The 26,999-nt window shown below is 52.7% G+C and overlaps 13 protein-coding genes across 13 annotated transcripts; 4 read left to right on the forward strand and 9 right to left on the reverse strand.

Annotated features, from left to right (window-relative positions):
• Positions 1-330: 330 nt before the first annotated feature.
• Positions 331-610, reverse strand: BDV17DRAFT_4563 (uncharacterized protein). Its single transcript, XM_073764544.1, has one exon. It carries the CDS (start codon positions 548-550, stop codon positions 380-382), a length of 171 nt encoding a protein of 56 aa, XP_073621129.1. The 5' UTR covers positions 551-610; the 3' UTR covers positions 331-379.
• Positions 553-1,634, reverse strand: BDV17DRAFT_4566 (uncharacterized protein). The gene is made up of 3 exons (XM_073764545.1): positions 1,381-1,634; positions 659-1,292; positions 553-585 (listed from the first exon to the last, which is right to left on the reverse strand). Exons 1-2 carry the CDS (start codon positions 1,531-1,533, stop codon positions 750-752), a joined length of 696 nt encoding a protein of 231 aa, XP_073621130.1. The 5' UTR covers positions 1,534-1,634; the 3' UTR covers positions 553-585; positions 659-749.
• On the reverse strand, positions 1,611-2,055 carry BDV17DRAFT_248876 (uncharacterized protein). The gene has a single exon (XM_073756148.1). It carries the CDS (start codon positions 1,942-1,944, stop codon positions 1,639-1,641), a length of 306 nt encoding a protein of 101 aa, XP_073621131.1. The 5' UTR covers positions 1,945-2,055; the 3' UTR covers positions 1,611-1,638.
• An 822-nt stretch (positions 2,056-2,877) lies between these two features.
• Positions 2,878-5,758, reverse strand: BDV17DRAFT_278591 (bifunctional SDR family oxidoreductase/M16 family metallopeptidase; the record flags this gene model as incomplete). Its single annotated transcript, XM_073759563.1, has 6 exons — positions 2,878-3,268; positions 3,317-4,011; positions 4,074-4,151; positions 4,201-4,326; positions 4,386-4,507; positions 4,807-5,758. 6 exons carry the CDS (start codon positions 5,756-5,758, stop codon positions 2,878-2,880), a joined length of 2,364 nt encoding a protein of 787 aa, XP_073621132.1.
• Positions 5,759-6,154: 396 nt separating this feature from the next.
• BDV17DRAFT_4611 (rRNA 2'-O-methyltransferase fibrillarin family protein) lies at positions 6,155-7,615 on the reverse strand. Its single transcript, XM_073764559.1, has 2 exons — positions 7,146-7,615; positions 6,155-7,086 (listed from the first exon to the last, which is right to left on the reverse strand). Exons 1-2 carry the CDS (start codon positions 7,356-7,358, stop codon positions 6,376-6,378), a joined length of 924 nt encoding a protein of 307 aa, XP_073621133.1. The 5' UTR covers positions 7,359-7,615; the 3' UTR covers positions 6,155-6,375.
• A 644-nt stretch (positions 7,616-8,259) lies between these two features.
• On the reverse strand, positions 8,260-9,468 carry BDV17DRAFT_4594 (uncharacterized protein). The gene is made up of 2 exons (XM_073764550.1): positions 8,996-9,468; positions 8,260-8,904 (listed from the first exon to the last, which is right to left on the reverse strand). The coding sequence occupies exons 1-2, from the start codon at positions 9,254-9,256 to the stop codon at positions 8,413-8,415; spliced, it is 753 nt and encodes a 250-aa protein (XP_073621134.1). The 5' UTR covers positions 9,257-9,468; the 3' UTR covers positions 8,260-8,412.
• A 1,408-nt stretch (positions 9,469-10,876) lies between these two features.
• Positions 10,877-14,229, reverse strand: BDV17DRAFT_248887 (CCAAT displacement transcription factor COY1). Its single transcript, XM_073756149.1, has 4 exons — positions 13,775-14,229; positions 13,548-13,715; positions 12,640-13,490; positions 10,877-12,586 (listed from the first exon to the last, which is right to left on the reverse strand). The coding sequence occupies exons 1-4, from the start codon at positions 13,908-13,910 to the stop codon at positions 11,462-11,464; spliced, it is 2,280 nt and encodes a 759-aa protein (XP_073621135.1). The 5' UTR covers positions 13,911-14,229; the 3' UTR covers positions 10,877-11,461.
• Positions 14,230-14,449: 220 nt separating this feature from the next.
• On the forward strand, positions 14,450-18,642 carry BDV17DRAFT_248889 (putative TGF beta receptor associated protein 1). The gene is made up of 3 exons (XM_073756150.1): positions 14,450-14,801; positions 14,848-17,462; positions 17,512-18,642. Exons 1-3 carry the CDS (start codon positions 14,648-14,650, stop codon positions 18,403-18,405), a joined length of 3,663 nt encoding a protein of 1,220 aa, XP_073621136.1. The 5' UTR covers positions 14,450-14,647; the 3' UTR covers positions 18,406-18,642.
• A 19-nt stretch (positions 18,643-18,661) lies between these two features.
• BDV17DRAFT_4655 (intradiol ring-cleavage dioxygenase) lies at positions 18,662-20,210 on the forward strand. The gene is made up of 3 exons (XM_073764569.1): positions 18,662-19,186; positions 19,270-19,751; positions 19,813-20,210. Exons 1-3 carry the CDS (start codon positions 18,950-18,952, stop codon positions 20,081-20,083), a joined length of 990 nt encoding a protein of 329 aa, XP_073621137.1. The 5' UTR covers positions 18,662-18,949; the 3' UTR covers positions 20,084-20,210.
• A 388-nt stretch (positions 20,211-20,598) lies between these two features.
• Positions 20,599-21,956, reverse strand: BDV17DRAFT_4695 (SDR family oxidoreductase). The gene is made up of 2 exons (XM_073764581.1): positions 21,571-21,956; positions 20,599-21,515 (listed from the first exon to the last, which is right to left on the reverse strand). Exons 1-2 carry the CDS (start codon positions 21,820-21,822, stop codon positions 20,685-20,687), a joined length of 1,083 nt encoding a protein of 360 aa, XP_073621138.1. The 5' UTR covers positions 21,823-21,956; the 3' UTR covers positions 20,599-20,684.
• A 517-nt stretch (positions 21,957-22,473) lies between these two features.
• Positions 22,474-24,804, reverse strand: BDV17DRAFT_4693 (Zn(II)2Cys6 transcription factor domain-containing protein). Its single transcript, XM_073764579.1, has 2 exons — positions 24,066-24,804; positions 22,474-24,007 (listed from the first exon to the last, which is right to left on the reverse strand). Exons 1-2 carry the CDS (start codon positions 24,679-24,681, stop codon positions 22,623-22,625), a joined length of 2,001 nt encoding a protein of 666 aa, XP_073621139.1. The 5' UTR covers positions 24,682-24,804; the 3' UTR covers positions 22,474-22,622.
• BDV17DRAFT_4676 (uncharacterized protein) lies at positions 24,697-25,353 on the forward strand. Its single transcript, XM_073764571.1, has one exon. It carries the CDS (start codon positions 24,928-24,930, stop codon positions 25,270-25,272), a length of 345 nt encoding a protein of 114 aa, XP_073621140.1. The 5' UTR covers positions 24,697-24,927; the 3' UTR covers positions 25,273-25,353.
• A 918-nt stretch (positions 25,354-26,271) lies between these two features.
• On the forward strand, positions 26,272-26,783 carry BDV17DRAFT_286026 (putative small nuclear ribonucleoprotein (LSM7); the record flags this gene model as incomplete). The annotated part of the gene is made up of 3 exons (XM_073760821.1): positions 26,272-26,476; positions 26,530-26,601; positions 26,656-26,783. 3 exons carry the CDS (start codon positions 26,272-26,274, stop codon positions 26,781-26,783), a joined length of 405 nt encoding a protein of 134 aa, XP_073621141.1.
• Between the last annotated feature and the right edge of the window lie 216 nt (positions 26,784-26,999).

The raw sequence follows: 26,999 nt of genomic DNA on the forward strand, positions 1-26,999 counted from the left end.
ATATGGAGCAACCTACTGCCAAAAATGTTGAGTTCATTCCAAGCGTCCTTATGCCAAGTGCGATCCCGAGTCTCAATGTTTCTTGGGAAACCCCATCGACCAACTTCATTCGAGCGTGTCAGTTCATGCCCAGTCGCAGAAGGGCCGGACTATTATCAGACTGGTGGTTTCCATCCAATTCGTCTGGGTGATACTCTTCCGCATGGTCAATACACTATCCTGAGGGAACTAGGATATGGGCAATATTCCAACTACTCTGGTTCGAAGATATTCAACAGATTTGCCACGGGCCACCCAGACATGCCCATCCCTAGAAGACAAAAATTCTAGCAGAACATAGCCCACAGCTGAATCTATCTACATATAGCACCTCAGCCCACTATAATCCCTGCTTAATCAAATCCGCCGCCCTCTCCGCAACCGCATAAACAAGACTCGTCAGATGACCGCTGATCTGCGCCGGGAACACAGACGCATCAACCCTTACATTCTGCGTCCCGTACACGATCAGATTGCTATCTACCACGCCGCCGAGTTCCCTAGGTAGCATTGCTGCTGTGCCGAGGAGGTGGTGGTTTAGTGTGACTATGTATGGTGCATAAGCATTAGCAATTTTTTTCCATGGCTGCTGCTCAGGAAGAGAAGAAGAAGGGCTTACAAGTCTCCGTAATCCATCCTTCCACTATACGTCCCCTGCATGCTCTGTTAAATCCTCTAGAGTGGGCTGTAACCGGTCACCTGCAATATCCCTAACAGGATCCGTTGGCCCAAAATTCCGCCGTGATCTGCGCAATCCGTCGCTGTAATTTGAGATCCCAGTCTACCATGAAATAGTTCGGGTTGATTGCCGGGTACACGCCTGGATCGAAAGAAGTGATGTGCACACTCCCTCTAGAGAACGGCAGGAGGAAGAGTGCCGATCCAACGTTATTTCCTATCCCCGTTGTTAAGATCTCAGCTATCGGGACTTTCTGCATGAAAATCAAGTCATGCTGAACCCTAAAAATCCTCTCAATTGCGTCCGATAAGATGGCGTGATTATCTGCGCGGCGATAGTCTCGGACCAGGATTTTAGCTGCGAAGAGACGTTGTCTGCGACAGCTGCTGTGCCAGACTTGAAGATATCGTCTGCGGTGAGGTATGTTACGTAGGGGACCATTCCTCTGAATGTGAATGTCTCGTTTGTGGTGTTTGAGACTGCGTAGCTGGTGAATGTGTTTGGATGGTCGAGGGCGTTTTCGCCGACGGATGGGAGGGGGATTTTGATGTTGATTCCGAGGGGGAAGAGAACCCTTTGATATTTGAACCGTCAGTATACATTATACATAGAATTGATATTGTTCGGGTAGTTAGTTGAGGGTGTTGGCGTTGCGCTCATACTCTGGATTTCCCACCCCGGAAAGCTCCAATATCGCCGGCGTCCGAATAGACCCAGCGGACAGAATGACTTCCTTCTTTGCATAGAGGGTTAATTTCTGGCCAGCTGGGCTGGGTCTGTATATTCCACTCCCTCTGCCAACGCTTTGCTCCCATTGTTGTTCCCACCAGCCCACCGTATCCGCCCTACAACCCCCTCCAACAAAACCGAATTTCCCCTCCCGCTTACAGGGCCATAATAAGCCCTCGCCGCATCACCCCTTACAATCCCCCCGGATCCAATGTCTGCGGCCAGACGAAGAGCTCCCTTAGATCGCCACCGTTGACATCTTGGTTGAATTCCACACCAAGATTCCGCCATGTTTTCTTCACCACGAACGCGAATGAGCCGTTGTGTAATCCGTATTGGTAGCCTACGTGCACGGGGCCAGATGCGCCGTGGTATGCGGAGATGTAGGATGCCCCGGCCGCGAGTTGGGCGGGTGTTGGTGGTGAGAAGGTCTCTGAGTAGAGATGGTACGGCCAGAGGGTGTCCCAGTTCCAGCTGGGTTGCCGAGGGTTTCCCATGCGTTGATTTGGGATTTTTGGGGGCGGATGTATGCCATCCCTAAGACAAGGTTATCATTTACGTTTTTTACACTTCAGCAATTCCTGGTGGTGGAAATAGATAGGTAGTTTGATAAGTATACCATTAATCGTACTCGTCCCACCCCACGCCTCCCCCGAATGATACTCCAGCTCCCTGTCCCGAACCGCTGCGGAGTCGTCTTGTACAGCCAGTCAATATGCGTGTTTAGGCCGTTACTCCCGCCGAAGCCTTCGACACTCGTGACGTTGGGGTTATTGCTTTCGTCTTTGCCAGCTTCGAGTACGGCGATTGTGATGCTGGGACTTCGGAGAGGCGGTTTGCGAGTGCCAGCCCGGCTGTGACATCGCCGATTATTATGTAGTTGAAGTTGGCTTCATTGGTTAGAGCTGAGGACGGGGTTGGGGTGAGGTTTATCAAAGTGCATAACGTATATGCTAGAAGGACTAGGGGATGGCGCATTGTTGTTGGACCGAATTATCAGGCGATTGATGAGGCAGGACGAGTTGTCTGTCAGCATGATACTTTAGAGTTTTTGAGCGGGTGGTATACTTCCCCGCATTATTGTGCTTTGTTGGTGCTGTACCTGTACCGGTTGAGGTTGCAGCCAGCACCAAATGTTGACCAAAATAGTTAGTATAAGGCCGCGCCATGACGTTGCCGTAACTTGGCATTACAAGCCGTAGACAGGCATCCCCCCTGCCGAGGAGAATACAAAGAACCAAGTAACAAAAGAATACATTTTGATATATCAGCGACAGTTGCGTACTGTACAGGACACGCTTCAGCTCTCCACTCTGGCTCCCGCGGATCTATCTATTAAATCACACATCACCACAAAAAAACAAAACATTGGCATCAAATCGGCAGAGTCGAACAAAGGAAAACGCATAACGCTCATTCTAGCTAGGCGTTTAGTAGGTGTTTCGGCTCATGTCCGACCGGATACGGTTGTAGTCGAGGATACCCTCGATGCTGCCAACGGCGCTCATGGCGATGTCCTGATCCCACAGCTTGCGGTTGGCGAAGTCCATAACGTCCTTCTCGGTGATCTGGCCGATCGTACGCTCAATGTCCTCGGGCGAGAGGCGGCGGCCGGTGGTGATGATTTGGCGACCAATGTCTTCGGCAACGGCGGTGGTGCCGTCGAGGGAGAGGAGGATGGAAGCCTTGAGCTGGGCCTTGGCGCGCTCAACTTCGGCGGCAGTGACGTTGAAGGACAGACGAGACCATTCGCGGAGGGCGAAGTGGATCAGGTCGTCGAGGCCGGTCATGTTCTCGGAGACGAGGTAGATACCCCAGAGACTAAACAGTCAGTTTTACGCATGTAATAAACCAATAAATGAAACTCACCCAGTGTCGCTGTAGCTGGTGGAGAAGCTCATGAAGCTGTTGGCAAGGTTGTTGCGCTCAACGAAGGAGCTGAGCTTGCTGCCAAGGTAGGGAGAGTTGCCCATGGCACGGTCCCAGTTGCCGACGATGGCCTGGGCGACAAGGGCAGTGAAGTAGTCTTCATCCTTCCAGCTGACACCCTCAACGGCAAGGGCGATGTGAGCAGTGGGAAGAGTGTCATCACGGACACGGACCTCGGAACCGACGAAGTCGGGGACGCGCTTCTGCTCGGCGGTAAGGGCGGCAGCGGCGGAGGTAGGGGGCTTGCTGGGGAGAGAGCCGAAGTGCTGCTCAGCGAGCTTGACGAGCTCCTCGTGGGGGATACCACCGGCACCAACAAGGACCATGCGGTCAGCAGTGTAGTTGGTCTTGATGTACTCGGTCAGGTTGTCGCGGGTGATGGTCTGGATGTTCTCCTTGGGGCCGAGGATGGTACGGCCGAGGGGCTGGTGCTGGTAAGCAGTAGCGTGGAGGTGGTCGAAGACAACCTCCTCGAGCTGCTTGTCAACCTCCTCCTGCTCGCGGAGGATAACGTCACGCTCGCGCTCAATGGCAGAAGCCTCAAGCTTGGAGTTCTGGAGGATATCGGCGAGGATATCGACGGCCTTGGGGACATCGCTGTTGAAGGACTTGGCGTAGTAGACGGTGTTTTCCCTCTAGAAGCAATTGTTAGTCGCGACGGACCCAAACGTGTTGCATCCACCAATCTGAAGCATACCGATGTGTAGGCGTTGAGGTGAGCGCCCATGTTCTCAATCTCAAGCTCCAATTGGTGCTGAGAGCGCTTGCCGGTACCCTAAAAGCTGTTAGAGCCTTATTCACAGTCCGAATATCAGATTACACACCTTGAAGGCAAGGTGCTCGAGGAAGTGCGCGGTTCCGTTGGTCTTGTCAGTCTCTGCCCGGCTACCGGCATCGATCCAGACACCGACGGTCGAGGTCTGAGCCCATGGCGAGTGTTCCGTAGCGATCTAAACCAGGTATCCAGTCAGCAAAACCCATTTCCAGACGCCAACGCCGTGACTCGTACCGTGAAACCGTTGGAAAGGGTGGTGGACTGGGTGGTGGACGGGAGGGCGACGGGCGAAGCAAAGCCACGCTTGACGGTGTTGATGGCGGTGCGACTGCGCAGAGCCTGGTTGAGGTTAAGGGCTAAACGCCGGGAGGCCATTGTGAAAGGATAAAAGGGTGGTGTGGGGGGAGGGAGGGAGGGAGAATGGAGGATGGTAGGCTGGACGACCCTGGAGTTGCGAGGTTGAAGTTCGGGAGTCGTCAAATTGTTCGCCAGCCAGCCGGCCAATCACATGACCCGCTTTTCCAACGACCGCTTTCACCCGGTCTTTCCCTTCCGGCTACATCATACAATCTTCTTTCTATACTGCCATGCTTCCTGGTTGTTATATTATTATTGCATGCTGCACCACTAACTCAGCTCTACTTCTTCAACTGACTAGCATACCGCCTCACATTCTCCAAAATTGAAATATCCTCCGAAAACCCCAACTTCAACGCCCTCGCCGGATCAAAATGCGGACTCCAAGTCTGCACGATCCGATCAACATCGGCATCGTACTTCTCCTCCACAAGCGCCCTCTTCTCCTTGCCCCCAACCTCCTCCAACGCATCCAACATCTCCTGCACACTAACCACAATCCCAGGTAAATTAACGCTCCTCGACTCCCCAAACGCCTCACCCGGCACAGCCGCCGCATGAATCAAGTTCTTGACAACCGTATACGGCGAACAAACCCACATCTCGACGTCCCTATTAACAGGCAATACGGCCCTCTCCCCATTGAACGGCTCGCGGATAATCCCACTCGCAAAGCTACTCGCCGCCTGCGTGGGTTTCCCCGCGCGCACAGTAACAGTAGGCAGACGGACGGCGCGACCATCGAGGAACCCGCGCCGTGAGTAATCATTCAGCAACAGTTCAATCATGAGCTTCTGCGTCCCGTACGAACTCTCCGGCACAGGCGGGAAATTCGTCTCGTCAATGACGAAGCCCTTTGGCGCGAGCCCGTAGACTGCTAGACTACTCGTAAACACGACCTTGACGCCTGGCTGCACGGTTCGTAGCCGGTCAAGGATGTACCGTGTTGCGTCGAGATTGACGCGCACGCCGAGCTCGAAATTGGCTTCTGCGCCGCTGGACATGATTCCGTGCAGGAGATAGACTGTATCGTATGGGTTTGAGGGCGTGAATAGGGCATCGACTTCGGACTGCGAGGTTAGATCGGCTTTGATGCATTTTGCGCGTGAGGCGTGCTCGCTTGCTGAGGGTGGGATGGTGGGCTCGACGACATCAGCGAGTGTTACGGTTGTGCTTGGGTTGCTGGAGAGTAGCGCAGAGGCGAGTTCCTGGCCGACGTAGCCGCCTGCGCCGGTGATGACGATGGACATTTTAGCAGGGCTGGAAGGGTTTATGGATGTGAAAGAGTATAAATCCAAGTAAGCTTCAGGGACTTAGGATGGTTGAGTATGGCCTGGAGGTATAAATATGTCTTCCTCTCCAGCCTGCGGGGCAGCCCCAGGATTGATTCCCCCGCTCTGCATCTACCACCCATCCATCCTTCGAAAACGCAGTTAATGGTGAACTGTGATTAGCTGGTAGAGGAGGACATCCACGCAGCAATTCCGAAGGGATATCCGTCGGTGAGCAGTCCGATTGCCGAGCTGTATTGATCGTACCAGAACCTGATGGAGGCACGGCGCAAGTCCGAGATGTCGCGGTCATTGAGCGATCTGACAATATGCCCCTACGAAAGGTAAGTTGGTAGTTAGATATAACCTACGGTAACCTAAGACCATGATGAACTTGAGTAATCAATGAATTAACTCCATGCATGTTTCAAATGTCCAGAAACACATCTAAATTCCATGACATAGAACAAAAAAGCGGGACATTTCAAGAAAAATCGTAGCACACTCGACGCCAGGACAGAGCACAAGAATTAAGACATGAGAAGAAATGAGAGAGATCAAACACCGTGACAAAGAGAACCTGCTTTTGGGCGCCTTTACGAGGAGCGGTTGTAGATACCAGAGACGATACAGTGGTCTCGCTCGAAAGGCTCCAGAGTCAACTGCTCCTTTGGCTTGATCTTCTCGTCTCGCATCTTCTGGACCTCGCGTGCGAACACAACCTCGGGCTTCGCCGTGCTGTCGATACAGCTTGCCTTGACGGAGATGATGACACCACCGCCGGACTTGAGGAACATGTGGGCGTTCAGGCCGACAATACGGGCCTGGTCCGGTTGGGCAACGTCGGCGAAGATGACGTCGACCATGGGGACGAGCATACGGTAGCGCAGAGGGTGGCGGGCATCCTCGACGATGGGGATAACGTTGGTGCGGTGGGTAGCCATGCCGATCAGGTCACGGCCGGAACGGTGGGAGAATTCGACGGCGTAGACATTTCCGGTAGGTCCGACGATATCAGCAACGTGGGAGACGGAGGTACCGCTGGCGGAACCAAGGTAGAGAACCTTGGAGCCGGGCTTCATGTAGATGTCGTCAAGACCACCAAGGATACCGGCAGCCAGCTTAGAACGGAAGGGGTTCCAGACACGGTACTCGGTCTTGGTGACGGCACCGTCCTCCTCCGCAGGTCCCTCAACAGCAATGCGCTTCTCGCCGTAGACAGCCTCGCCGGGGGTCAAGTTCTTGGTGACGAGCAAATCTTCCTTGCCACCACGGGCAACGAAGACACCGGCGTGACGGTGGGGTTCCTAGGAGAAATTTAGTCAACAAATGCTAATCCTGCCTTCACGGACGAAAGATCACTCACAATGATGACCTTGGCACCACCCTTAGCACCGCCCTTCGCACCTCCACGGGCACCGCCGCGACCACCACGGCCGCCACGGCCACCGCGAGGAGCACCACGACCACCTCCCCGACCACGGGGAGCACCACCGAAGCCACCTGCAAGTCGACGAAAAGAAATTAGCGACAATCCTCTGAGGGACATTGAAGGGTACGAGCGCCGGTAGCATCGCATTCGTTGCTCAACGTCAACCCAAGCAGTAAACGTCGGCAAATGCTTTAGCAAGGCGAGAGCTTGAAGGATAATTCATAGGCACCCCTCCAATATCCCGATAAGTTGCAGCTTGGTCATGACAAACCTCGACCACCACCACGGCCACCACCAGCGCCGCCACGGGGAGCACCACGACCACCGCCGCGGCCACCAAAGCCACCACCACCGCGTCCTCTAGGAGGGCCACCGAAAGCCATTGTAATGTGTGATAGAAGTTTGCGTAGAAGTTAAGAGTCGAGAAACGGACAGCCCGGAAAAAAAGGCTGAAGTCGGCTGCAAAGATGCGTTGGACCGGAAGAGGGGGAAAGGCTCGGTGGATGAATCAACTCGAGAGGGCGATAACCGTCACTTAATGAGAGCAGACGCCGTTAGGGAGGATAATCGTCTGTCGAGGTTGGATGGAGGCCGTGCAGCTCGTCGTTGTTGCGATCGAGTTTTTTCGACAGACGCTGGGATCTTTCGAAAATCTATTGGCACTAGTTCTGTTTGGGAATAGCTCGCCGTAGCTGTGTGGACTTTGTCTCACGTGACTGACAGACGAGGTCACCTGACCTCCGACCTCCCGATAGCTCTTTCCTTGGCAGAGCTTTCATCGCACCTTCCTTTGTGGATGGATGTAGGTCGCACCTTCCTCGCGAGAAGAACAATCTTTCGAGGAAGATGCGACCATGATTGCTCAGGAGGGGCAAGAACAACCGGACAGTGTCCATTGAACCTTCCTTCTATCCGTCGAGGCGTCCTCTTGCATATAAATCCCTCGGCGCTTAGTGGAACTCGTTCTTGAAGGCGACAAAGTACCGCACCAATAGCACAAGTTGAACGTCAGGAGACAGGCAGATCGATTCTACAGCAATGAAGCACTACTCACCTACATCACTGGCTCGCGACAGGCAAGCACCAACTCTAGCAATCTCTAGTTCAAAAAGGCTATTGCCAAGAAAGAGCATTTCGCAATTCATTACACAAGCTATATACAGATGAATCAAAGAGTCGCTACCGCCCATCCTCAACGAGCCTATTGCCTATACATGTAATAATTCGCAGCATACTCAACGGTAAACTCCTCTTCCATCCCCTCGCACGTCTTCGGCGACGCACCACCCGCCGTATCAACACGGTAAACACTCGAGTAAGCACCCACAGTTCCATTCGTACGACCGAGCAAAAGCCACGGCACGGCTCCATTCTCGCCCTGCAGCGCCGTCGTGGGGGCGTCGAGATCGCCGTCTTTCTTTACTTTGGCGATGCCGAGTTGCCGAGTGGGCGTCGTGTCCATGTTGAAGACGGGGACGCTGCCCTCGAAGAAGTGGTGACCGATCAGGTTGAGATTTGTCGGGGGAAGTGGATTCGCTTCCTCTGTGGGCAGGCTCATCCGGTATGTGATTGCGGGCAGCAGCTCGATCATCTCAGGGTAGCTGGCGGCGAAGCAAGTGGCGTTGTAGAGGCGGGCTACGGCGCCAACGGCCACGGGCTCTGAGTCAGCGGTTGATGTGGCACAGGTGTAGTTCTGTCATTGGATTATTAGTCATATTTGTTTATTTTGGTAAAGTTGGGTGGATGGGTTTGAAATAGGGCTAGGTAGCATGTGCTAGACTCACCTGAGTGCCACGCCCGAGAGCAACGTATAATGGTTTCTGGCCATTGGGGGCTGGGAGACCCTCGGCGAAGGAGGGAAGGTGGATTGAGGAGGTGTCACAGGACCGGATCGAGTCGAAGTTCAGTCCGGCGTCGCTGATGCGCTTGCTCACGCGGCCGAGGAACTCGGCCATGTCGTCTGAGAAGTCATAGAAGTTCTCGAAGATGGGGGCTGCCGCAGAGCAAGCCGCCAAGCAGCTGGCGAGGAACAGGGCTGAACGCATGCCGGATGCTGATCAATTCAAGTCTTGAGGAGAAGGGCGTGAATAAATAGGCTGGTAGTAGAAGCGGTCTGGGTCCAAGACACCGAGGTGAAAGAAGCAGAGTGGAGAGTCGCAACAAAAGAGAATGATGACCACCAGGGTATCAACGGCAAAATCACCGACAAAGGAAATACAACCCAACTAATAAACAGAAGAAGATGGCAGGGTCTGAAGAATTGAAGGTGGCTGCAGAAAACCAAGGTGCAGGCTGGGAGTTATATACGCCAGAAAGGGTAGTGATGGCCTTTCCTGCACGATGGCGGGTACGACACAACCATGCAGCCAGGACCGACAGGGATCATCTCTACCCGAAACTCCAAGTGTGGGATCTATAAACAGTGTCGAGTGAGAGGGCAGAGGAAAGCGCCCGTGAGGGACCAGCTCGATGCAGCTCGCCCATTGGGCCCAGCATGCACTGACAAGCAAACTTCGCGATCCTTCAGCCAAGGTTGCCCTAACTGGTGTGGACCAGACTCAATCGGAGAGCAAACGGGGGTGGTTGGGCCGGCGCGTTGAGATGCACATGGCCAGCCCTCTTCAGGCATTTAATTGGACATCCCATTTTCCTCCTGCAGCTGAAGAATGCTCCCATTCGCTCGCTCTTCCCCGGAGATCTAATAATATCGATTGTCGGCGCTTAGAGATCGTCCGAAGGTCTTAGCTGCATCTGGGAGATTGCCTTCTGCCTTATTCACAACTTCTCCAGCGAGATTCGATGTTGCAGAGTGCAGAACCAGAAAGAGCTTGCCGCTTGGCAGCTAGCCTCCAACATTTGCCTATTTTTGGTCGCCGTTTTTCTTGATAGATCGAGATCCAGCCCCCCACTGCACGCTCAACACCGACGTTTTCCTAAATTCCTAGCCACCAGCTCACAAGCTCGAGCTCGATCCTTCTAAGCCAAGTCATCCGTAGCTATACCTTAGCGCCTCCCATAACCAATCAAGACATCTCGAGATCGCCCGAAGCGCCCGTAACGATGACTGTCATCTAAGGCTGGAAGCGGAAGCCGCTTGACTCGCATGCGCCGTGTTTCAACTTCCATGTCATACAGACAAACGACTGGTAGTTGTTTTTCTCGTGTAAACCTCCAGGCCATGCATGATGCAGGTACCCTAACTTAAAGGGGGAAGGTGGTGAGAAAGGGGGCAGATAGACACCTGGCCTGTGCTCTGGTCCTGGGTCCTGGGTCGTGCGAAGGCTTGTCCACGGACGGAAATGTCGGGACTGATTGCAGCCTGTGCGTAAATGTAGAGTGGGCGCTTCTTTTTCTTTGGTTTTGTGGTGCTAAGGCTCCCATAAACGTTCAATAAAATGATGGTATAATTTTACTACTCTGTATCCGCGAAAGCTCCCGCGTTCGGTGCGTCAGTCTTTTTGGTCTCTTCTTAATGTCATTTTGTTGCCTTCGCCTGCCCCACGACCCAAACTATAAGACAGGAGTATAATTTGCACCTGTGCCAGGCCAATTAGCTGCTCTGGAGACAAGACATCTTTCCAAGTCACACCGTGGAACGCATGAACAAACGATGAGCTCAGTGCCTGCCTTATTCCATACAGGAATAATATCAGAGTAGGGTAGGTGTGCCTCATGACCCCGACCCTTCAAGGTTTGATGTGAGTCAGTCAAGGTACAGCAGGGTACAGAACAGCGGAGTGTGAGACAATGATTGGAAAGATCGGCGGCTACTGTACATTCTGCAAGACATCTGAAGAAAGTGCCGCGGAGATAAGAGCTGCACAGCATACTCTATATTAAGGGCCAGTGCACCCGAGAGACCTCACTGGCTGCTTGGTTGTATAATCTGCTTCTCTAAGCGCCGGTATATTTATATGTGACTCGGCGCGTGCCATATGCAACCCTCGGGTCCAAGCAGGTTTTGAAGAGCCTACGGAGTAACGGTTGTTGGCGATTAGACTAGGCGGACAAGTATTTGACCTGGTAATTACTAGCTACAGTACAATAGGAAGCTGTATCTGGGTGTTAAGGCCCGTGAGGTCATGGCGCACCCAGTGCATAGATAATGCGGTGGCCGAGGGATATTAATGCTGCCAAAAGAGCGTCAACTGAGACTATATACAGTAGTAGGCTATTCACATCGCAAAACCAGAATCAACCGAACGCCCCGATGTAAATGCGCACCCTCTTGAATAAAAGTACAACCCTACTTATCCTGCATGGTCAAATCCCACTTGCTGCCAGTCGTCGCCATCTAACTGTCCACTATAGCTATTACTGCTTCCGCCCCCCCCATTCATCGCTGCTCCCATCGTGGCGCCGAGAGTCGCCGCGCTGTGTCTCTCGATCTCTAGTGTGCTCATCATGTACAGCACAACGAAGAGAAGAATGTGAAGAGCGAAACAGTACCCTGCAAAAAGGTTTCGGCTAGTGCGATTCGCGAGGATAATGCGTGTTAATGAAAACACAATGCGTTCAGGTAAGCTCATTCGCTTATAAGCACGCGTGGATTCGCGCCCACGGAAGGCAGCAAACGGAGATATCTGGGCTTCATAGGCGGACTGATAGCGATCGACAGACAGACCAGAGGGGGTATCGGCAGAAGCATGGATGGAGGATGCACTAGGTCTATTCGCGTAGGAGGACGCGGAAGTTGATGCCCCGTGACCCCGGCTGTAGGTTGAAACATATCTCGTCTTTTCGTAGAGGTTGAGATTGTCCTTCTGCAGCGAAGCAACCTCCTGTCTCAGCGATTTCACCGTGCCATACAGTTTAGACAACTCTTCCTCCAGCTCCGAATTCTTCTTCTTGAAACGGTCCCGCTGAGCCTGTATCATGGGTAAGAGGCCCGATCCTCCCCCGACAGGTTCTCCAGCGCGAATGGCATCCATGGTGTTGTTAGACACGGCTGATTGGTCGAAGCCGGAGATAATCGATGATGTCGGGGACACATTGCCTCTTCGTGAGGAGTGGGGATACTTCGAGGTATATGTGCCGGCCACGGACATCGCCGAAGATGGGAAAGCATTTGCTGCTTCCTGCTGTAAGCGGAGGAGATCATTCTCAAGGGTACTAGAGAGATTCTGGGATTTTTCCAGCTCCTCTTTGGTGGTAGAGAGATCTTCTCGAAGGATTTCAAGCTGGCCCTGCAAGTCGCGGTGTGAGACACGCAAAACAGTAAGTTCGTCGGTGAGCTTCTTGTTTCTTGCCAACAATAGCTGTTCCAAGGAGCTATTTTTGCCGCCTTCTTTACCCTTGTCGGCGGTACCATTGGTGCCAACCGCATCCGTAAGGTCACCCCCCTCCTCGTCATCACCGGCTGAGAACTCGATAGACTGATGGGTGGTTAGTTCCATTGTCACAAGCAAATTCGCAAATCAGCGCGTACCTTGATCATCTCCAGCTCACGGCGAATGTCTTCGTAATCCGCCACCTTTTCCAGCCTTATTTTGAGCTCTTCCTTCTCAGCGGCAATTTTGCTGCTCTGTCTTTCCGACTGCGTGAGTTTTGCTTCCAACGTATGTCGTTCAGACTCGCGGTCAAACCGCGCGGCGTCCAGCTTCCGTAACAGTGATGAGTTTTCAGACTGGAGGCGGAGATACGCAGGATCGTCGTCGACAGATGTCACCTGCTCTTCCTTTGAGTGTGACACAGTTTGAGCCAGCTCAAGCCTCAATTGCTCGTTTCGTCCCTCCATCTCTGCCAGTCTCAAGCTAGTTTTTTCCAGCTCGCCAGACACCAACTCCAGCTCCGCAGCGGATGCACCGTGCTGAGAGTGGTTGCCGCCCTCATCATTTTGGCCTAAGCGCTGCGAGACCTCGTAGTTCGCCTTCAGGTCCTTTATCAAACGTTCCTGGTTTTCGACTTTCTCCTCCAAGCTCTTCTCTTTGGCGGTCCAATTATTCGTCTTCTCTGTCAGAACTGCCGACCATGAAGACTCTATCTCCTTGATCTTCGTGTCCTGATTTTCTTCTAGCTTCTTTCTCGCGGCCCGCTCCTCCTGAAGCCGTCGTTCCGTATCTTCTAGCTGAGAGGTGAGGTTGTTGACAGAGTCTTGCAGTTGATCGCGTTCGGAAGTCAATTTGGGGACTGTTTCTTCGGCAAGAACGAGCGAGTCGATTGAGGTTTCGAGAAGGGGGTATGGATCCGGTGCTTCGGACAAGGACGAGTATAATTGTAAGAATGCGGACGACGACGACTTTCCTTGATTGGTTAAGAGATCAATAAATCCCTGATAGGCTACTCAACTCAGTCAGCGAGAGCAATCATTGTGATCATAACGTGGGGTAGCCCAACCTTTTAGAAGACCTTTATACTCCGCTAACTTCGAGGTATCGTCGAGCTTTCGAAAATCTTTCGTCTTCTGAGCAAGATCCTTCCTCTGAATCAGCGCATCTCGCTGCTCTGCAACGATATCGGAGGCGGTGCTGTCTAGCTTTGCGAGGGTACTTGACAAGTCGATACCTGCGGAGAACCGGTGTCAGTATGCTGAGACGTCCGGAGACGGAGTCTGAGTAAGGTACCTCTCCACGCCGCAATGGCCTGTTGAAATTTATTGGCACCTTCAGGAAGCGCGGCACCGGCTTCCGGTTCTGAGGGGCGGGCATCTTGGATGTCAGATTGGGGAATTATGCCCTCCGTGATTGCGAAAGAGTCCATGCTGTTCTTTTCGACCTCGACCTTCCCCCGCTCTCGTCGGTATGTCGCCAATGATCAGAGGTTTTCTTGAAGACGAGAGCCCCGCCGAGAACAGTATCCGCTATTCTGCTGCCCCGAAAGTATGACCTGAATCGAAGACGGCGCAAAGAATGCTGTGGCTCGGTATCGCGATGCGGAGGAGCCTAGACACCCTGAGCGGCCCGACAGTAAATCCGGACGCGTAAGCTGGAGCAACCCTTGGTTTTAATTCAACGTAAAAAAGTAAATAGATGTAATAATGATATGATTAAGTATTATTTGCTTGAGCAGCAAATTGTAGTTCATTTGAATGAATTCTTCGCATTTGTGAATGAAGGGAAAGGGTGAGGGGGGCAAGTGCATACTGACTGATCCGCTGCTGGAGCGATCTACCGAAGTATGGGTGGGTAAACTCGGACCATAAGGCTCTTCCCTCTATCAATGCATTGAGTAGGCGGATACGAGAGGAATTTCCTCCCCTGGCCCAATTCTAGAAATACAATCGATTCTTTTTTCTTATTCGTTCCTGCATCTTCCTCTACATATCTTTGTTTAAGTGGGAGTATTTCAGGAACCTGGCTGTTGATGCTCCACCTGAGTCAGCGAGGCTAAACTCTCCCCAGCTCTGATGGTGATCCACTCCGACGCTGCGTCAATCGTCCGCATTTATTTGGAGCTCTCCAGCTTCGTTCTCTTGACGCCATCGAGCTGGTCTCAACATGGCGGAAGAGGAGGGCATTATCTCGCGCAAGAGGCACAAGGTCGGCCCTCCCAAAGCCGCGCCATACATATTCAAACCACTCTTCGACCAAGTACCTGTGACAGCCGACGATGCGGAGGGGAATGCACATATTACGTGCGTGGAGTATTGGAGTAAGTATTTTGACTCGACAGAACTGCAAGTGGCTAAGAACATTAGGTGACAACCTGTATATCGGAACATCCGCAGCGGAGATTCTGCATTTCGTCTGCCTTCCACCCGACCCCTCCGGCGGTACGAACGAACCATCCTTCATTCTAGCCTCGAGACTACCCATCCCATTTTCTCAAAAGCCGTCGCCATTGCCACATACGGGTGTCCAACAGATACTGGTTCTACCTACCGTGAACAAGGCATGTGTCCTGTGCAATGGAACGGCTACGTTCTACATGCTGCCGGAGCTCAGCCCGGCCTTTGGGGACAATACGAAGGTTAACAACTGTCGCTGGATTGGTGGATTAGACCTAAATATAGGCCTCGAAGAACCTGAAAACCTGGTGGTTATGATCGCGACCCACACCCGACTCATGTTGGTGAAGATTGGTGATGCAGCTCGCATGGTCAGAGGCATCGAGTTTCCGGGCTGCTTGGCATCGGTGCGGAGGGGCATCATATCATGTGTCGCGGACAATCGGAACTATTCTTTACTTGACGTTGAACATCAGCAAAAGATACCTCTATTCCCAATGTCTTTCGCCGATGAGATGCTAGACTCCGGTCAGGTAGAGGATATGCTAGCACCTTCTGGCGTCAAATCACCACAGTCGGCACAGAGTGGTTCACCTGCCCCCGAGGCTCAAGGCCATGGTCGAAGTTCCAGTCTCAACACGCTTGCGGGGATGTTACAGCCTACAATTCCTCCACGGTCCTCTTCAAAAGATCGATCACGATCTCTAACCCCGGAGCTATCGGAGATGGGGACTCCTCGAAGGTCCACCTCTAGAGAGCGTAGCAGAGATACTTCTCCAAGAGCTTCTTCGAGAGAATCCTCCGAAAACCCCTCACAGGAGCCACAACCCACCGCCGCAGAGGAGCCAAAACCGCTCCCACCTCTACCAAAGCCGCCTGCCGAGTTGAACCCACACATCCTATCTCCGACATCGTCAGAGTTCTTACTGGTCAGAGGCACCGATGAGACGGAGCCTGGCGTTGGCATGTTCGTCAATGTTGACGGTGATGTTGTTCGCGGCACAATTACGTTTCACAGATATCCTAAGTCGATTATTATCGACAAAGGTGACGAAACGAATATGGTGCATTCAATGGAAAACACAAAAGACGATTTCATTCTTGCGCTCATGGAATCCGACAAAGACGGCCAGACCCGAAGATTCATGGAGGTGCAGCCATGGGATGTTGATCCTGCTGAAGCGGATGACCACAAAAGCTGGGTAGAGATACCGTCGGTGCAAGATAACCAGTCAAAGCACGTCGGTATCAGCCAGACACTCAGTCCCTCCGATCTAGAAGTCCAGGGCTTAGGGAGGCTGTTGCAGATGGTTCGCTTGAAAACTCCGCCTTTGTCGTCATACACGCCGGCAGCGGATCCGAGAACCCAGGCATCCATTGAACAGCTACAGAAAGAAAAGGAATTGTTTGAGTCTCAAGAACTGACCGAATCCGAAGAAGCCAAGAAAAAGTCTTGGGAAGCTGAACGAAATGCGGAAGAAGCAAAGATAGCACAGGCGATGGGGAAGACGCGGAGTAGCCTTGTCATGTGGGCTGGAAATCGGATCTGGCGCATTGTACGGAATCCACTAACCACGCAACTTGCTGAAGTCTTACGAAATTCCACGGCTGTACTCGACAATGGACATTTACTTGATAGGGACGCTGTTTGGGGCATAATCGAGACGGTTCAGCAAACGGAACCCAAGTCAGAATCAGAGTTCATTGGTTTGAACTTTCTGAAGCAGAAAGCTAGTCTTCTTCTTTTGGGTGATCTTCTTTTCATGGACCCTGAAGCTAGAAATGATACTGTCATCGACACGACGGAGAAAGCGCTCATTGTTGGAGACCTGGATCCTCGGATTGCCATGATATTGATCCCTCTTTTACGCACCGAGACTCTACAAAGCTCTCAGGGGCTATGGGTCCATGCGGGGCTAGCAGAAACGGCAGAAGAATACCTGCGACAAACTGACAAGGCAGGAAAGTCGCTCACAGGGTTCTTTAATGCAAAGGTTCTAAATATGATGAAACGCTTCCTACTGTCGTGGCAGCAGAAGCGCGGATATGGCAGCATACCAGATGAGACATACGTGTTTGACAGTGTGGACGCAGCTCTCCTCCGGCTTCTGCTTGCACAGTCAACGACCATGACGCAAGAGCAGATTGAATCTTCGGGATTGCGCGATGAGCTCAACAAACTTGTTGATAAATGGAAAGGCAACTTTGACCACGCGGTGGCCCTTCTGGAGAGCTACCAACGACTCTGGGTGCTGAGTCGCCTGTACCAGAGCCGGAAGATGTCAGGGAATGTTTTGAAGACATGGCGGAGAATCATCGAAGGTGAGGAAGATGTCAACGGCGATTTCAGCCCTGCCGGCGTCGAAGAGCAAATGCGAAAGTACTTGGGCAGGATAAGAGATGTGCAACTGGTGGAGGAGTACGGCTCATGGCTGGCTCAGCGGAATCCCAAGCTTGGTATCCAAGTGTTTGCAGACAAATCGAGTCGGGTTATACTCGATCCTTCGGATGCTGTGGCCTTGCTGAAGGAACGTGCGCCAAACGCCGTACAGGAGTATCTGGAGCACCTAGTGTTCACAAAACATGTAAGCTTGTCGTTCGTTTTTATAAACTTTAATTCTAACGGTGTTGCAGTACACTCAATACGCCGACGATCTGTTGCAGTACTATCTCGACACTGTGATATCGGTGCTCGAAGAGTCTCCCGAAGCTCGAACCTCTCTCTCTGAATCATATTCTACCTACCGTGCCCTCCGACCACCCAAACCTACTTATATGAACTTCATCACGGAGAACCTACCCTCAGATCCGTGGTGGCAGTCCCGAATGCGTCTTCTCCAGTTGCTTGGAGGAGGCAGCACCACCCAGTTCACGTCTGCTCCCACCCCGAGCCTCAACTACTCCATCCCTACTGTCCTCGCTCGCATCGAACCATTCCAGAACGAGTTGGTTTCCGAGTCTATCATTCTCGACGGATTACAAGGTCGCCATCGAGAGGCTCTCCGACTTCTCACCCACGGACTAGGTGACTACGACGCAGCCACGCGGTATTGTCTATTCGGTGGCCCTCGAAGCACGAGTTCCACGGGCACTCCTCTCGAGTTCGCTGACAAGTCCCGGCAATCAGAACTCTTCAGGTATTTGTTAGATGAATTCCTGCAGATCCGCGATCTGTCTGAGCGTATCGACCGCACAAGCGATCTGCTAGGCCGGTTCGCCGCCTGGTTCGACGTTCGCGAGGTCCTTAGCATTATCCCTGACGACTGGAGTGTGGAGATTCTCAACGGCTTCTTGGCGCATGTGTTCCGAGTGCTGGTGTCCGAGTCGCGAGAGGCCAAGATCGAGCGCGCCCTCTCGGCAGGGCAGAACTTGCGAGTGGCCGCGGATTATATCTCTGGCATGGAGAAGGTTGGCGGCTGGGTTGAGAACGAGGAGGGGTTGAAGCAATTGCGAGGAAACGGGAAGATCAGCGCGGGGCGGGAAACCGAGAGTGACTTCGGGGATATAGTTGAGGCAGGGGAGTCATAATTGAAGTCGGATTCTCCGGATCGTATGACCTTTGATCCTCATGGATGTTGAGCTTTCGTTGACATCCCTGCCATCGGTTAAATCCTCAACCGCGGAGATGTGGGGTGTGGGCGGAATCATTCCTCGCCGTTGAAGAACTAGATATTCAGTCACTGTACATAACGACACCACGAGACATTATAGCATGTGCTATCTAAATAATACCATCCGGAGCCAACTCAATGGCCACATTTTGTCCGATTATCTTCAATTAGGTCTCCTCATACCGCGTGTAAGCAAGTTATAGTATTCGGGGGAATGCCGGCCTGACCCAGCACCAGCCAATCACACCCCCCAAATGACCGCTTATTGATCATTATACAAGCTTCCGCTCAACCTCCGTAAATCCATGCGGGGGACCTCTAACTCCGTACCCCTCGCTCCTATATAGTACCCGCAACAACTCCCCGACCAGACACTCAATTGACCCAACACTTAGGTTGTGAAAACAATCCTCCCAATCCAGCCAAAAGCCCTCGGAAGTCCTAAGAAGGCAAAAGCAAAAATGGACCCCTCACAAGTCAAAATCCCACCGATGAAAAACCTCACGGTCGACAACATCACCGAGAATGTCATCCGGATCAACTCGCTCTGCGAGGACCAGCGAATGAAGTATGTTCTTGAGCGGCTCGTCACGCACTTGCATGACTTTGCGCGCGAGACGAGGCTTTCGAGTGCTGAGTGGATGGCGGGTTTGAAGTTCCTCACTGAGGTTGGGCAGATTTGTAGTGATGTTCGACAGGTTGGTTCACACTTCCTTTTGTTTTGTTTAGATTGTTGAATTGGAAGGAGGGGGTGAGGCTGATAATTTTGTGATTTGTGTAGGAATACATCCTCTTAAGCGATGTACTCGGCCTCTCCATCCTCGTCGACTCAATCGACCACCCCAAACCACCGCACAGCACAGAGGGAACCGTCCTCGGGCCCTTCCACACGCACGAAGCCGAAGAGATCACGCAGGGCGGATCGATGTCCTCCGATCCAAAAGGTGAACCTCTCCTCGTGGTCTGCACGATCAAAGACACAGCGGGAAATCCGGTCGAGGGAGTCAAGATCGATATCTGGGAAACTGACTCGACGGGGCACTACGATGTTCAGCACGCGGACCGCGCGGGGCCTGATGGGCGGTGTATTATGCACAGTGACAAGGAGGGTGTCTTCTGGTTTAATGCGATCACGCCCGTGCCGTATCCGATTCCGCATGATGGACCTGTGGGGAAGTTGTTGAAGAAGTTGCATAGACATCCCTACCGGCCCAGCCATATGCATTTTATGTTTGAGAGGGAGGGGTATGATCATTTGATTACGTGAGTTTCCTCCCTTCTTCTCCGTCGAGCTCCCTGTTAACGAGACTGACTTGTATAACAGAGCCCTCTACCTCCGAAACGACCCCTTCGAAACATCCGACGCCGTCTTCGGCGTAAAGGACTCGCTGGTCGTTGACATCAGCAAGGCCGGGCCCGGGTACGCTGCTAAGTACGGGGTCTCTGAGGACCACGCTCTGCTGACATACGACTTTGTTCTTGTCTCTGATACGGAGACAGCTGAGCTGCGTGCGAAGAACTCCAAGGATGCGCTGGATAAGTTGGGGCGTAAAGTGAAGATTGTGAATGGGTTGCCGATTCCAGATCTTGATTAGATGGTTGTTTCGTGATTCGCGGTGTAGGGTTTCATATGGTTTTTGTGTTGAATCGTTGTTAAGCTTCTGTATGGATTTTATATAGTAGAAAAGAGACACTGGGCTTTCATCCATAAGTAGAGTCAAGTACAGTAAGATCTGCTCCGGCATGGTCGGTGACTAAATCGTCCTTAGGTAACCGGAAAGTCTACGGGATGGTGGAGGCGCAATCTCGGAATGGCCAATAGGAAGGAGCGACCGTCCTAGCAGGGAAGGAACAGCGCCCGGGCGGAAGTTAGAGATGTTCGGTAGAGCGCGCTCAGCAGTTACCTATAAGGAAGGCGCGAGCTCTGTGATGGAAGGTTCAACTATTACGACCTACCACCCGGCGTGCAGATATGCCGCCGAGCCCTACATTTCTAGTACTTGGGACTTATGCATTTCGACACGGGCTAGGAGCTTCAAGCTCGTAGCACCAATGAAATGATTAAGGTAAGAGAAGCTACCTGTATATTTCTCAATGACTCGGAGGCCAAAAACGGGTTATGCTATATAATATAGACAGCGGGGTTACAATTGAATGATAATAAGCCCTGTGTCTCGATTATCCATGTGCCACGAGCTACACCATACTACCGCGCAGGTTGCAGGTGTCTAGATCACGTCTAAAAGGCCCGCCCAGTGCCCTAGTCTGCTTAGAATTCAACGCCAAAACCTGCTCCACCAAATCACAGACCGTCTCCCTAAAAGCCCGATACCCAAACCCTAACTCCCTACCACTCGACCTCCCATCCAACCCATGACTCTCATCGACCGGCTGCACTTCACCCGAAACGCCCTCTCTCAAACTCTCAAACTCATCCCTGATAATCTCCGCCGCAAGCGCATACGAGAACCGCTCCGGCGACGCAGGCGTATACCTTTTCCCGCCTGCGTCGGGAACCGTTAAAGCTCCGAGATGCGCCTGCGCGAGATCACGCACGTCGATCCAGAATGGGACGCGGGCGGTGGGGAGGTTTGAGCCGGCAGCGACTTTCCAGAGTGTGGCGTTCGATTCGTTTAGTGTTTCCACGGATGCGATGGGGTGCACGATTGGTCCGAATGTCATGGGTGGACAGAGGGTGACGAGGTCGAAGGGGGGTTTTTTGTCCTCAATAAACTTCCAAGCAGCGAGCTCGGCGAATTTCTTAGAGCCCCGGTAGGCTACGACGGCGTTGGTTGCGGGGTCAATTGACTCGGCGTATGAGAGGGGGTTCCAGTCTGATGCTGAGTAAGTGAAATAAGGTGGTGCTTTGCGGTTGATGTCGATGACTGAGGCGAAGGAGGATGTTAGGACGATGCGGCGGACTGTGGAGGTTTTGGATGCTGCTGCTGCTTCGAGAACGGCTTCGATGCCGTTTATGGCGGGACGGACGAGTTCTTTTTCATTGTTTGTTGTGTCGTACGTAAAGGGCTGTCTCAATCAGTACCGGATCGATGGAGTGGTCCTGTTTGGGTTGAAGACTCACACTTGCAGTATGAATTATCCCGTCAACACCCTGAACGGCCTCAACTAACCCACCAGGCTTCTCAAAATCGTCGATCCGGACAAACTCAAGTTGCTCCCTGTATTGCGGACGGGCCTTCATCATCCCCTCGCCCTTGGCTATGGAGCGCGTAGCACCGCGCACTCGAATGCCGCGGGCGAGTAGGGCGTCGACGATGTGCGCGCCGATGAAGCCCGTTGCGCCGGTGACGAGAACGAATTTGATATCCATCATGTGAAGTAATGTACCGATTGGAATATCAAAACAGAAGATGCTGAGGGATAGATGCGGGGAAGGCGACTATATAGTGCCAAGGCAAGATGTCGGCCGGAGATCCTCCGACGAGCGAGACGGCAAGCAATTCTTTTGATGCATCTCATATTAGGCGCCCAGCTCTGAATCCTCTTTGCTGTCCGCATTGAGATGAGGAAATGACAAGAGGTGTCGTTTGCGTGAATGCAAACTATGGTTGAATGCCCGTCCGTTGATGTTAATGGGGAGAGATGCCACACGTAGTCATACTAAGTGCACTTGCTTTTCACGTGAAGAAAGTCAATTCTAGTCCATCTCCAATAGTTCCATATGTATTTTATGGAGACCTATTGAGGTCAATGTTCTATATCACTTCATCGCAGGTGCTGGAGGTCCTCCGCCGTGAACTGGTCTCCTATCTGACAGCATCAGGAGCAAGAAAATTGCGAATTGCGAGGAGGGTCTCTTCTGAAAGCTTGATTTGAGAGTGGACTCGTAGTGGATACAGTAAATGATTGTTCTAAGAAGGTGGTCAGTCAAACCCAATATAGAGGCCCAAATCAGGAAAAGTTGGGAGTTGAAATCGAGAATGCATGTGTCAAAGTCACATGATTACTTCCATAACTATACAAGTCCAGGTAAAGCAATTGTGTATGTAAACCTCAAAAATAAAGCATAAACACCACTGCCTGGGATATCCGCTAAAGCGCTCAAACATGCCAATACATCCATATATACATGCAAATATAGAACCTCCATAACGCGAAAAGTCATTACCACCACTATGCTCTGACCAATTTTCGGTCTCGTTCTTGCTCCCGCTCTCTGTCACGTTCGCGTTCGCGCTCATTGCTCACTTCACGTACGCTGGCCTTCGCTGCGGCCGCTACCCGGTGGTGGTCGTTGTATGTATCTAGGATGGCCTGCCTTAGTGCGTCCGGGACCTCGTCCTCTCGAGACGGTTCGTTGACCCGGTGAATACTGATACGCCGGTCTTGGCGGTCATGTCGATCGTGTCGGTCGTGGCGCTCATGATTGAAAGGATGGCTGTGGCTGCCTTGAATCTCGCTCACTGCTCGTCGAGGAGAAACCTCCCTTACTACCGGTGGTCGGGCGACTGGAGCGGCAATCGGCGCAGATTCCCTACGCACATTGACATCTGTAGGTCCCTCACGCGGTCTCTCCGGTTCTGGTACCAGTGCAGCTGGCGTTGGGGCCGATGCTGGCGTCGGAATGGTGGTAGGCGGAGGTGGAGGAGCCTGTTCCGGAAGAGCAGCAGTGGGGCTGGTGGCGCCAGAAGTGTCCTTTGAACGCGAGGCCTCCGCATTCTCCCGGTCAGCGCGCTGAGCTTCACGCAACTCTTCTTCTTTCACGTCTCGCCAGGAACACTTGGCGTGCTTCTTTGTGCAACCCATGCAGGCAGTCAGATTCTTGAGGCAGTCCATATGGAGGCGGCGGCATCTATCGCAAGGCGGCATAATACGATCACCTCGCTGCAGCTCCTCCATGCGCGCAACCATCTCGATCTTGAACGGTCCGCCATCATCCTTTTCATGGTGATGTGATTTCGGAGGCGGGAGCAACGAGGTCGGGGTATTCGGAATAGCGACAGTTGCAGGTGACGGTGCAAACATGTTGTATTCGCCGCCTTCGGACACCCTAGGCCTAGGGCGCGATGACTGGCGATTGCTTGATCCAGCAGCTTCTTCATAGGCTCCTCGCACCTGACGGTCTTGAGTCGTGAAGAACTTCTTCATCAACTCAGCACGTGTGGTCGGCGATGCGCCTTTGATGGACGTCCCATTGATAATTGTGACATTATCTGTATTAGAATGAGAGAACAGGAATTGTGACGACAAATTGTTCTCTTCCGGCACGCCTTCAGCTCCATGACGAGCTGCGTTGACGGCGACGAACCCTGTCGACGGAGACTGAGCGTTAGAAGAGCTATTTCCGTTTCTATTGCCATTGAGTGGGTTATGGGTGTTGCCATTGGCGTCGCGCCAGACAGGGCTCATGGAACGTTGTTGCGGTAGGTGCGGCTGTGTCTGTGAATGAGCCGCCGGTGGCCGAGAGGTATGAAGCGTCACATCATTTTCCCGCCGAGCCACAATGGCGGTTTTGCGGTTCTTCAGACGGTGATTAAGTTGTCGAGCACGCGCGGAAACTAGAAAAGGAAGTTGAGTTAGCGACTGACACAAGCGGGGGATGGCGCGAAGACGGACCTTGATCTGCAATCTGGACTATTTGCTGGAGATTCTTCTCCAAGATCTCAAGAGCGCCAAGCTCCTTCTCTTCATCCTCTATGATCGGCTGAGGCGGGATCATCTTCTGAGGCATGCCGGAGTCAATCAGCACAAAGTCCTCCTCGCTGATTTCCACGCGACTTTGTTTCGTATAAAACTGGCATACGCGCACGCCATTGCGAGTCTTTTCCAAGTTGAATTGCTCGGGCTTGGCCTTTGCGAACTCCACGACGTCCAACCATGTGACATTGGGTGTGTCCTTGCCATGCGACTTGAGTACCCGCGGAGGACCGTCGAACAGTCGCTCGAAGCGCTTGATCAGAATTGGACCCAGAGGGCACGCGCCCAGGTTCCCGGCAATACTCTCATGGCGTTGTAAGACACCGTCATACTCGCCGATTAGATGTATTATAGCAGGCATTGTGTCGTCCAGCGAGACCAAAGGGAGGTTATCGGAGTACTGGCGCGCAAGATAGTTGATTTGCAGGTGATTTGAATGTGTTTTAGGGACTTTGGACGCGATCGGGGGAAACTCCCCCGAGTCGGAGCGAGGCCGCTTGCCGGGGGCCTCTGCCGTTACCGTTCGAGAATCCATGACGGCAGAGGACGGATAGAGGAAAGTCCTTGACCGCGATAGGCAGAGAGGTCGGGAGACAACGGGTTCCGTTAAGAGGTCGAAGGGGTGTATAGATGGAGGCGAAAATGTATTAAGAGTATGTTTCTGGGGCGTGGGGAAGGCTGCGAAGAGTTTTGGAGAGTGAAGGTCGAGGTGGGCGTTATTGAGTAATGGGAACGCTGGCAGAAGAGGGAGTGCACCGATGGCGGAGCCTGACGCTCCAGAATGAGGTATTTGATTCAGCCACGAGGCCGCGGGGCCTGGATAGTGATTTCAAAACGAGAGAGCAGGCGGGCGAAATGTCATAAGAATGCGACAGCTCTGACGGAGCAGACGAGAGCAGACATGGCAGGAAGGCAGCTGGCAGGAAGAGAAGAGACAAACGGGGAGTCAGTCAAGTCACAGCAGCAGCAGAAACCGAGCAGGGCGGAGGGATCCGTCACTGAAGATCCCGCCAGCGAAAAGTCAGCGGAGTGCGACGGGACTCGGTCCAACCTGTTACTCGTCATGACCGTAATTTACGGGAATCTCGGTCGGATATCAGTCCCTTGCAGATATGGAGATAACTGACATGACCACTGACATGACGTGCTGGAGCAACTGATTCCACTGTCTCTTCCGCAAGTAAGCGACTCTCCTTGGACTTCATCAAGGCTCGCTGCCTGACCTGAAGACCTGAACAGAGGCCCAAGCCAAACCGGTGAGGGCGACAGAGGGCCACGTGATCGCATCTCATAGGCCTACTGCACCGCCAGCAGTCGAGAAGCCAGAGCTGCTCAACTTTCGAGAAGCTAACAAGGGCTGGCTGGCCATGGTGAGACAGGTCCGTGGAGACATGACGCTGTTAGCGTTGAGCAGCTGCATCGAGATGGAGATGAGAGGGACGCAGTGATTAGTTCCGCCATAGTTACATAGCATACAGTGCTTATTATTTTGCTGCCTAAGTCATCTCCTTAATATAATACGTTACCATTTGGTATTGTGACAGCCAGTAAAATAACAATACAGAATTAGCGAAAGTTTCCTCCCGTGACTTGGATCTCCTCAGGACCAGCAGCCAACCGGACACCCAAGTCCAGACTCTGGACAAGAATACCTGCAGTGCGCAATCCCGGACTGGAGTTCAGTCGCCAATTAACCACGCTCGGAGACTATCTGCTGCTGTGTTGCGTGGACTTGACCCTGGAATCGAGGAAAATCCCTCATACAAACGACCGGCAAACCCACCAATCCGTCTGCCCTCTTTCTGCTGCCAGCTCGGCCTTCCGCCCCTTCACACCACGGACTGCGTCGGACAAGTTGCCTTCCACTCGTTGTCATTGGTGATCCCGGCTCCGAGAATCCATACCATACGGTTTTTACCCAACTGTTACCATAGACATCCAAAGTGGGAGCTAGCCTCTTCCAAGTTCCTCCCACTGCAAGTGCAGGCTTTGACACACTCTTCCCCCGCCCCCTCTTTTATACCTTATCCTCTCGATTACATAACCCATTTTCGACCCGCGCTTGAACTAGAGAATCAAGGACCCCCAGTTGATCATCGTCTGATATCTCCGGTCCAGCCAAGCCATGTCCGAACGAGGCTCGTTCCGTGGTGGTGGTCGCAACCGCGGCGGAGGTTATGATCGCTCTGGCGGCCGTGGCGGGCATGGGAAAGGTGGCGGTGCGGGTGGCGGTGCCCAGCAGCAGGAGAAGCCCAAAAAGGAAAACATCCTGGACCTGAACAAGTACATGGACAAGGAGGTTCGCGTCAAGTTCAATGGTGGGCGAGAAGGTGTGCTTTCCTTATGGCATCATCATTTGGAGCTCCCTAGCTAACGTATCTAGTCTCCGGTATCCTCAAAGGCTACGACCAGTTGATGAACCTGGTTCTGGATGATGTAAAAGAGTCAATGCGCGGTAAGTTCACCGGCATTCTATACTGGTAGGAGTTTGAGGACTAATATTCTGCAGATGACGAAGGCAACGAGAACACACGGTCTCTCGGCCTTATTGTTGCTCGTGGCACCCTGATCGTGCTGATCTCTCCCGCCGATGGCAGCGAGCAAATCGCCAACCCATTCGTTCAGGCGGAGGAGTAGACGGCGACTGTTTCTCGATGGGCATGTCCCACTTCGGATTGAACGATGCACAAGCACCTTTGCACGGTACGGCTTGACATTACTCCGCCGACTGATTTTTAAATCAGTCTCCTCGCCAAACAGAAGCTCTCATCTACCCATCCTTCAGTCGTGTTGTCAGACAGAGGTCACTCTTTGCATCCTCGACGTGATACGTGGGAATATGCCTGAATGATT

Source organism: Aspergillus undulatus (assembly GCF_047715775.1).
Source record: "Aspergillus undulatus strain CBS 261.88 unplaced genomic scaffold BDV17scaffold_1, whole genome shotgun sequence".
Classification (NCBI taxonomy): Eukaryota; Fungi; Ascomycota; class Eurotiomycetes; order Eurotiales; family Aspergillaceae; genus Aspergillus; species Aspergillus undulatus.

Bases quoted from the DNA above. Each gene is read 5' to 3' on its own strand.
- BDV17DRAFT_4563 (XM_073764544.1), bottom strand. From the start codon at position 550: ATGCTACCTAGGGAACTCGGCGGCGTGGTAGATAGCAATCTGATCGTG.
- BDV17DRAFT_4566 (XM_073764545.1), bottom strand. From the start codon at position 1,533: ATGGGAGCAAAGCGTTGGCAGAGGGAGTGGAATATACAGACCCAGCCC. The intron at 1,293-1,380 runs GTATGAGCGCAA...CAAATATCAAAG, and splicing joins TCCGGGGTGGGAAATCCAGA to GGTTCTCTTCCCCCTCGGAA.
- BDV17DRAFT_248876 (XM_073756148.1), bottom strand. From the start codon at position 1,944: ATGGGAAACCCTCGGCAACCCAGCTGGAACTGGGACACCCTCTGGCCG.
- BDV17DRAFT_4611 (XM_073764559.1), bottom strand. From the start codon at position 7,358: ATGCGATGCTACCGGCGCTCGTACCCTTCAATGTCCCTCAGAGGATTG. The intron at 7,087-7,145 runs GTGAGTGATCTT...AATTTCTCCTAG, and splicing joins GTGGTGCCAAGGTCATCATT to GAACCCCACCGTCACGCCGG.
- BDV17DRAFT_4594 (XM_073764550.1), bottom strand. From the start codon at position 9,256: ATGCGTTCAGCCCTGTTCCTCGCCAGCTGCTTGGCGGCTTGCTCTGCG. The intron at 8,905-8,995 runs GTGAGTCTAGCA...ATCCAATGACAG, and splicing joins CTCTCGGGCGTGGCACTCAG to AACTACACCTGTGCCACATC.
- BDV17DRAFT_248887 (XM_073756149.1), bottom strand. From the start codon at position 13,910: ATGGACTCTTTCGCAATCACGGAGGGCATAATTCCCCAATCTGACATC. The intron at 13,491-13,547 runs GTTGGGCTACCC...TGAGTTGAGTAG, and splicing joins GTATAAAGGTCTTCTAAAAG to CCTATCAGGGATTTATTGAT. The intron at 12,587-12,639 runs GTACGCGCTGAT...ACCACCCATCAG, and splicing joins GTGAGCTGGAGATGATCAAG to TCTATCGAGTTCTCAGCCGG.
- BDV17DRAFT_248889 (XM_073756150.1), top strand. From the start codon at position 14,648: ATGGCGGAAGAGGAGGGCATTATCTCGCGCAAGAGGCACAAGGTCGGC. The intron at 14,802-14,847 runs GTAAGTATTTTG...TAAGAACATTAG, and splicing joins TACGTGCGTGGAGTATTGGA to GTGACAACCTGTATATCGGA. The intron at 17,463-17,511 runs GTAAGCTTGTCG...ACGGTGTTGCAG, and splicing joins ACCTAGTGTTCACAAAACAT to TACACTCAATACGCCGACGA.
- BDV17DRAFT_4655 (XM_073764569.1), top strand. From the start codon at position 18,950: ATGGACCCCTCACAAGTCAAAATCCCACCGATGAAAAACCTCACGGTC. The intron at 19,187-19,269 runs GTTGGTTCACAC...TGATTTGTGTAG, and splicing joins TTTGTAGTGATGTTCGACAG to GAATACATCCTCTTAAGCGA. The intron at 19,752-19,812 runs GTGAGTTTCCTC...CTTGTATAACAG, and splicing joins GGGTATGATCATTTGATTAC to AGCCCTCTACCTCCGAAACG.
- BDV17DRAFT_4695 (XM_073764581.1), bottom strand. From the start codon at position 21,822: ATGATGGATATCAAATTCGTTCTCGTCACCGGCGCAACGGGCTTCATC. The intron at 21,516-21,570 runs GTGAGTCTTCAA...TGATTGAGACAG, and splicing joins GGATAATTCATACTGCAAGT to CCCTTTACGTACGACACAAC.
- BDV17DRAFT_4693 (XM_073764579.1), bottom strand. From the start codon at position 24,681: ATGGATTCTCGAACGGTAACGGCAGAGGCCCCCGGCAAGCGGCCTCGC. The intron at 24,008-24,065 runs GTCCGTCTTCGC...TTCCTTTTCTAG, and splicing joins AGTCCAGATTGCAGATCAAG to TTTCCGCGCGTGCTCGACAA.
- BDV17DRAFT_4676 (XM_073764571.1), top strand. From the start codon at position 24,928: ATGAGGTATTTGATTCAGCCACGAGGCCGCGGGGCCTGGATAGTGATT.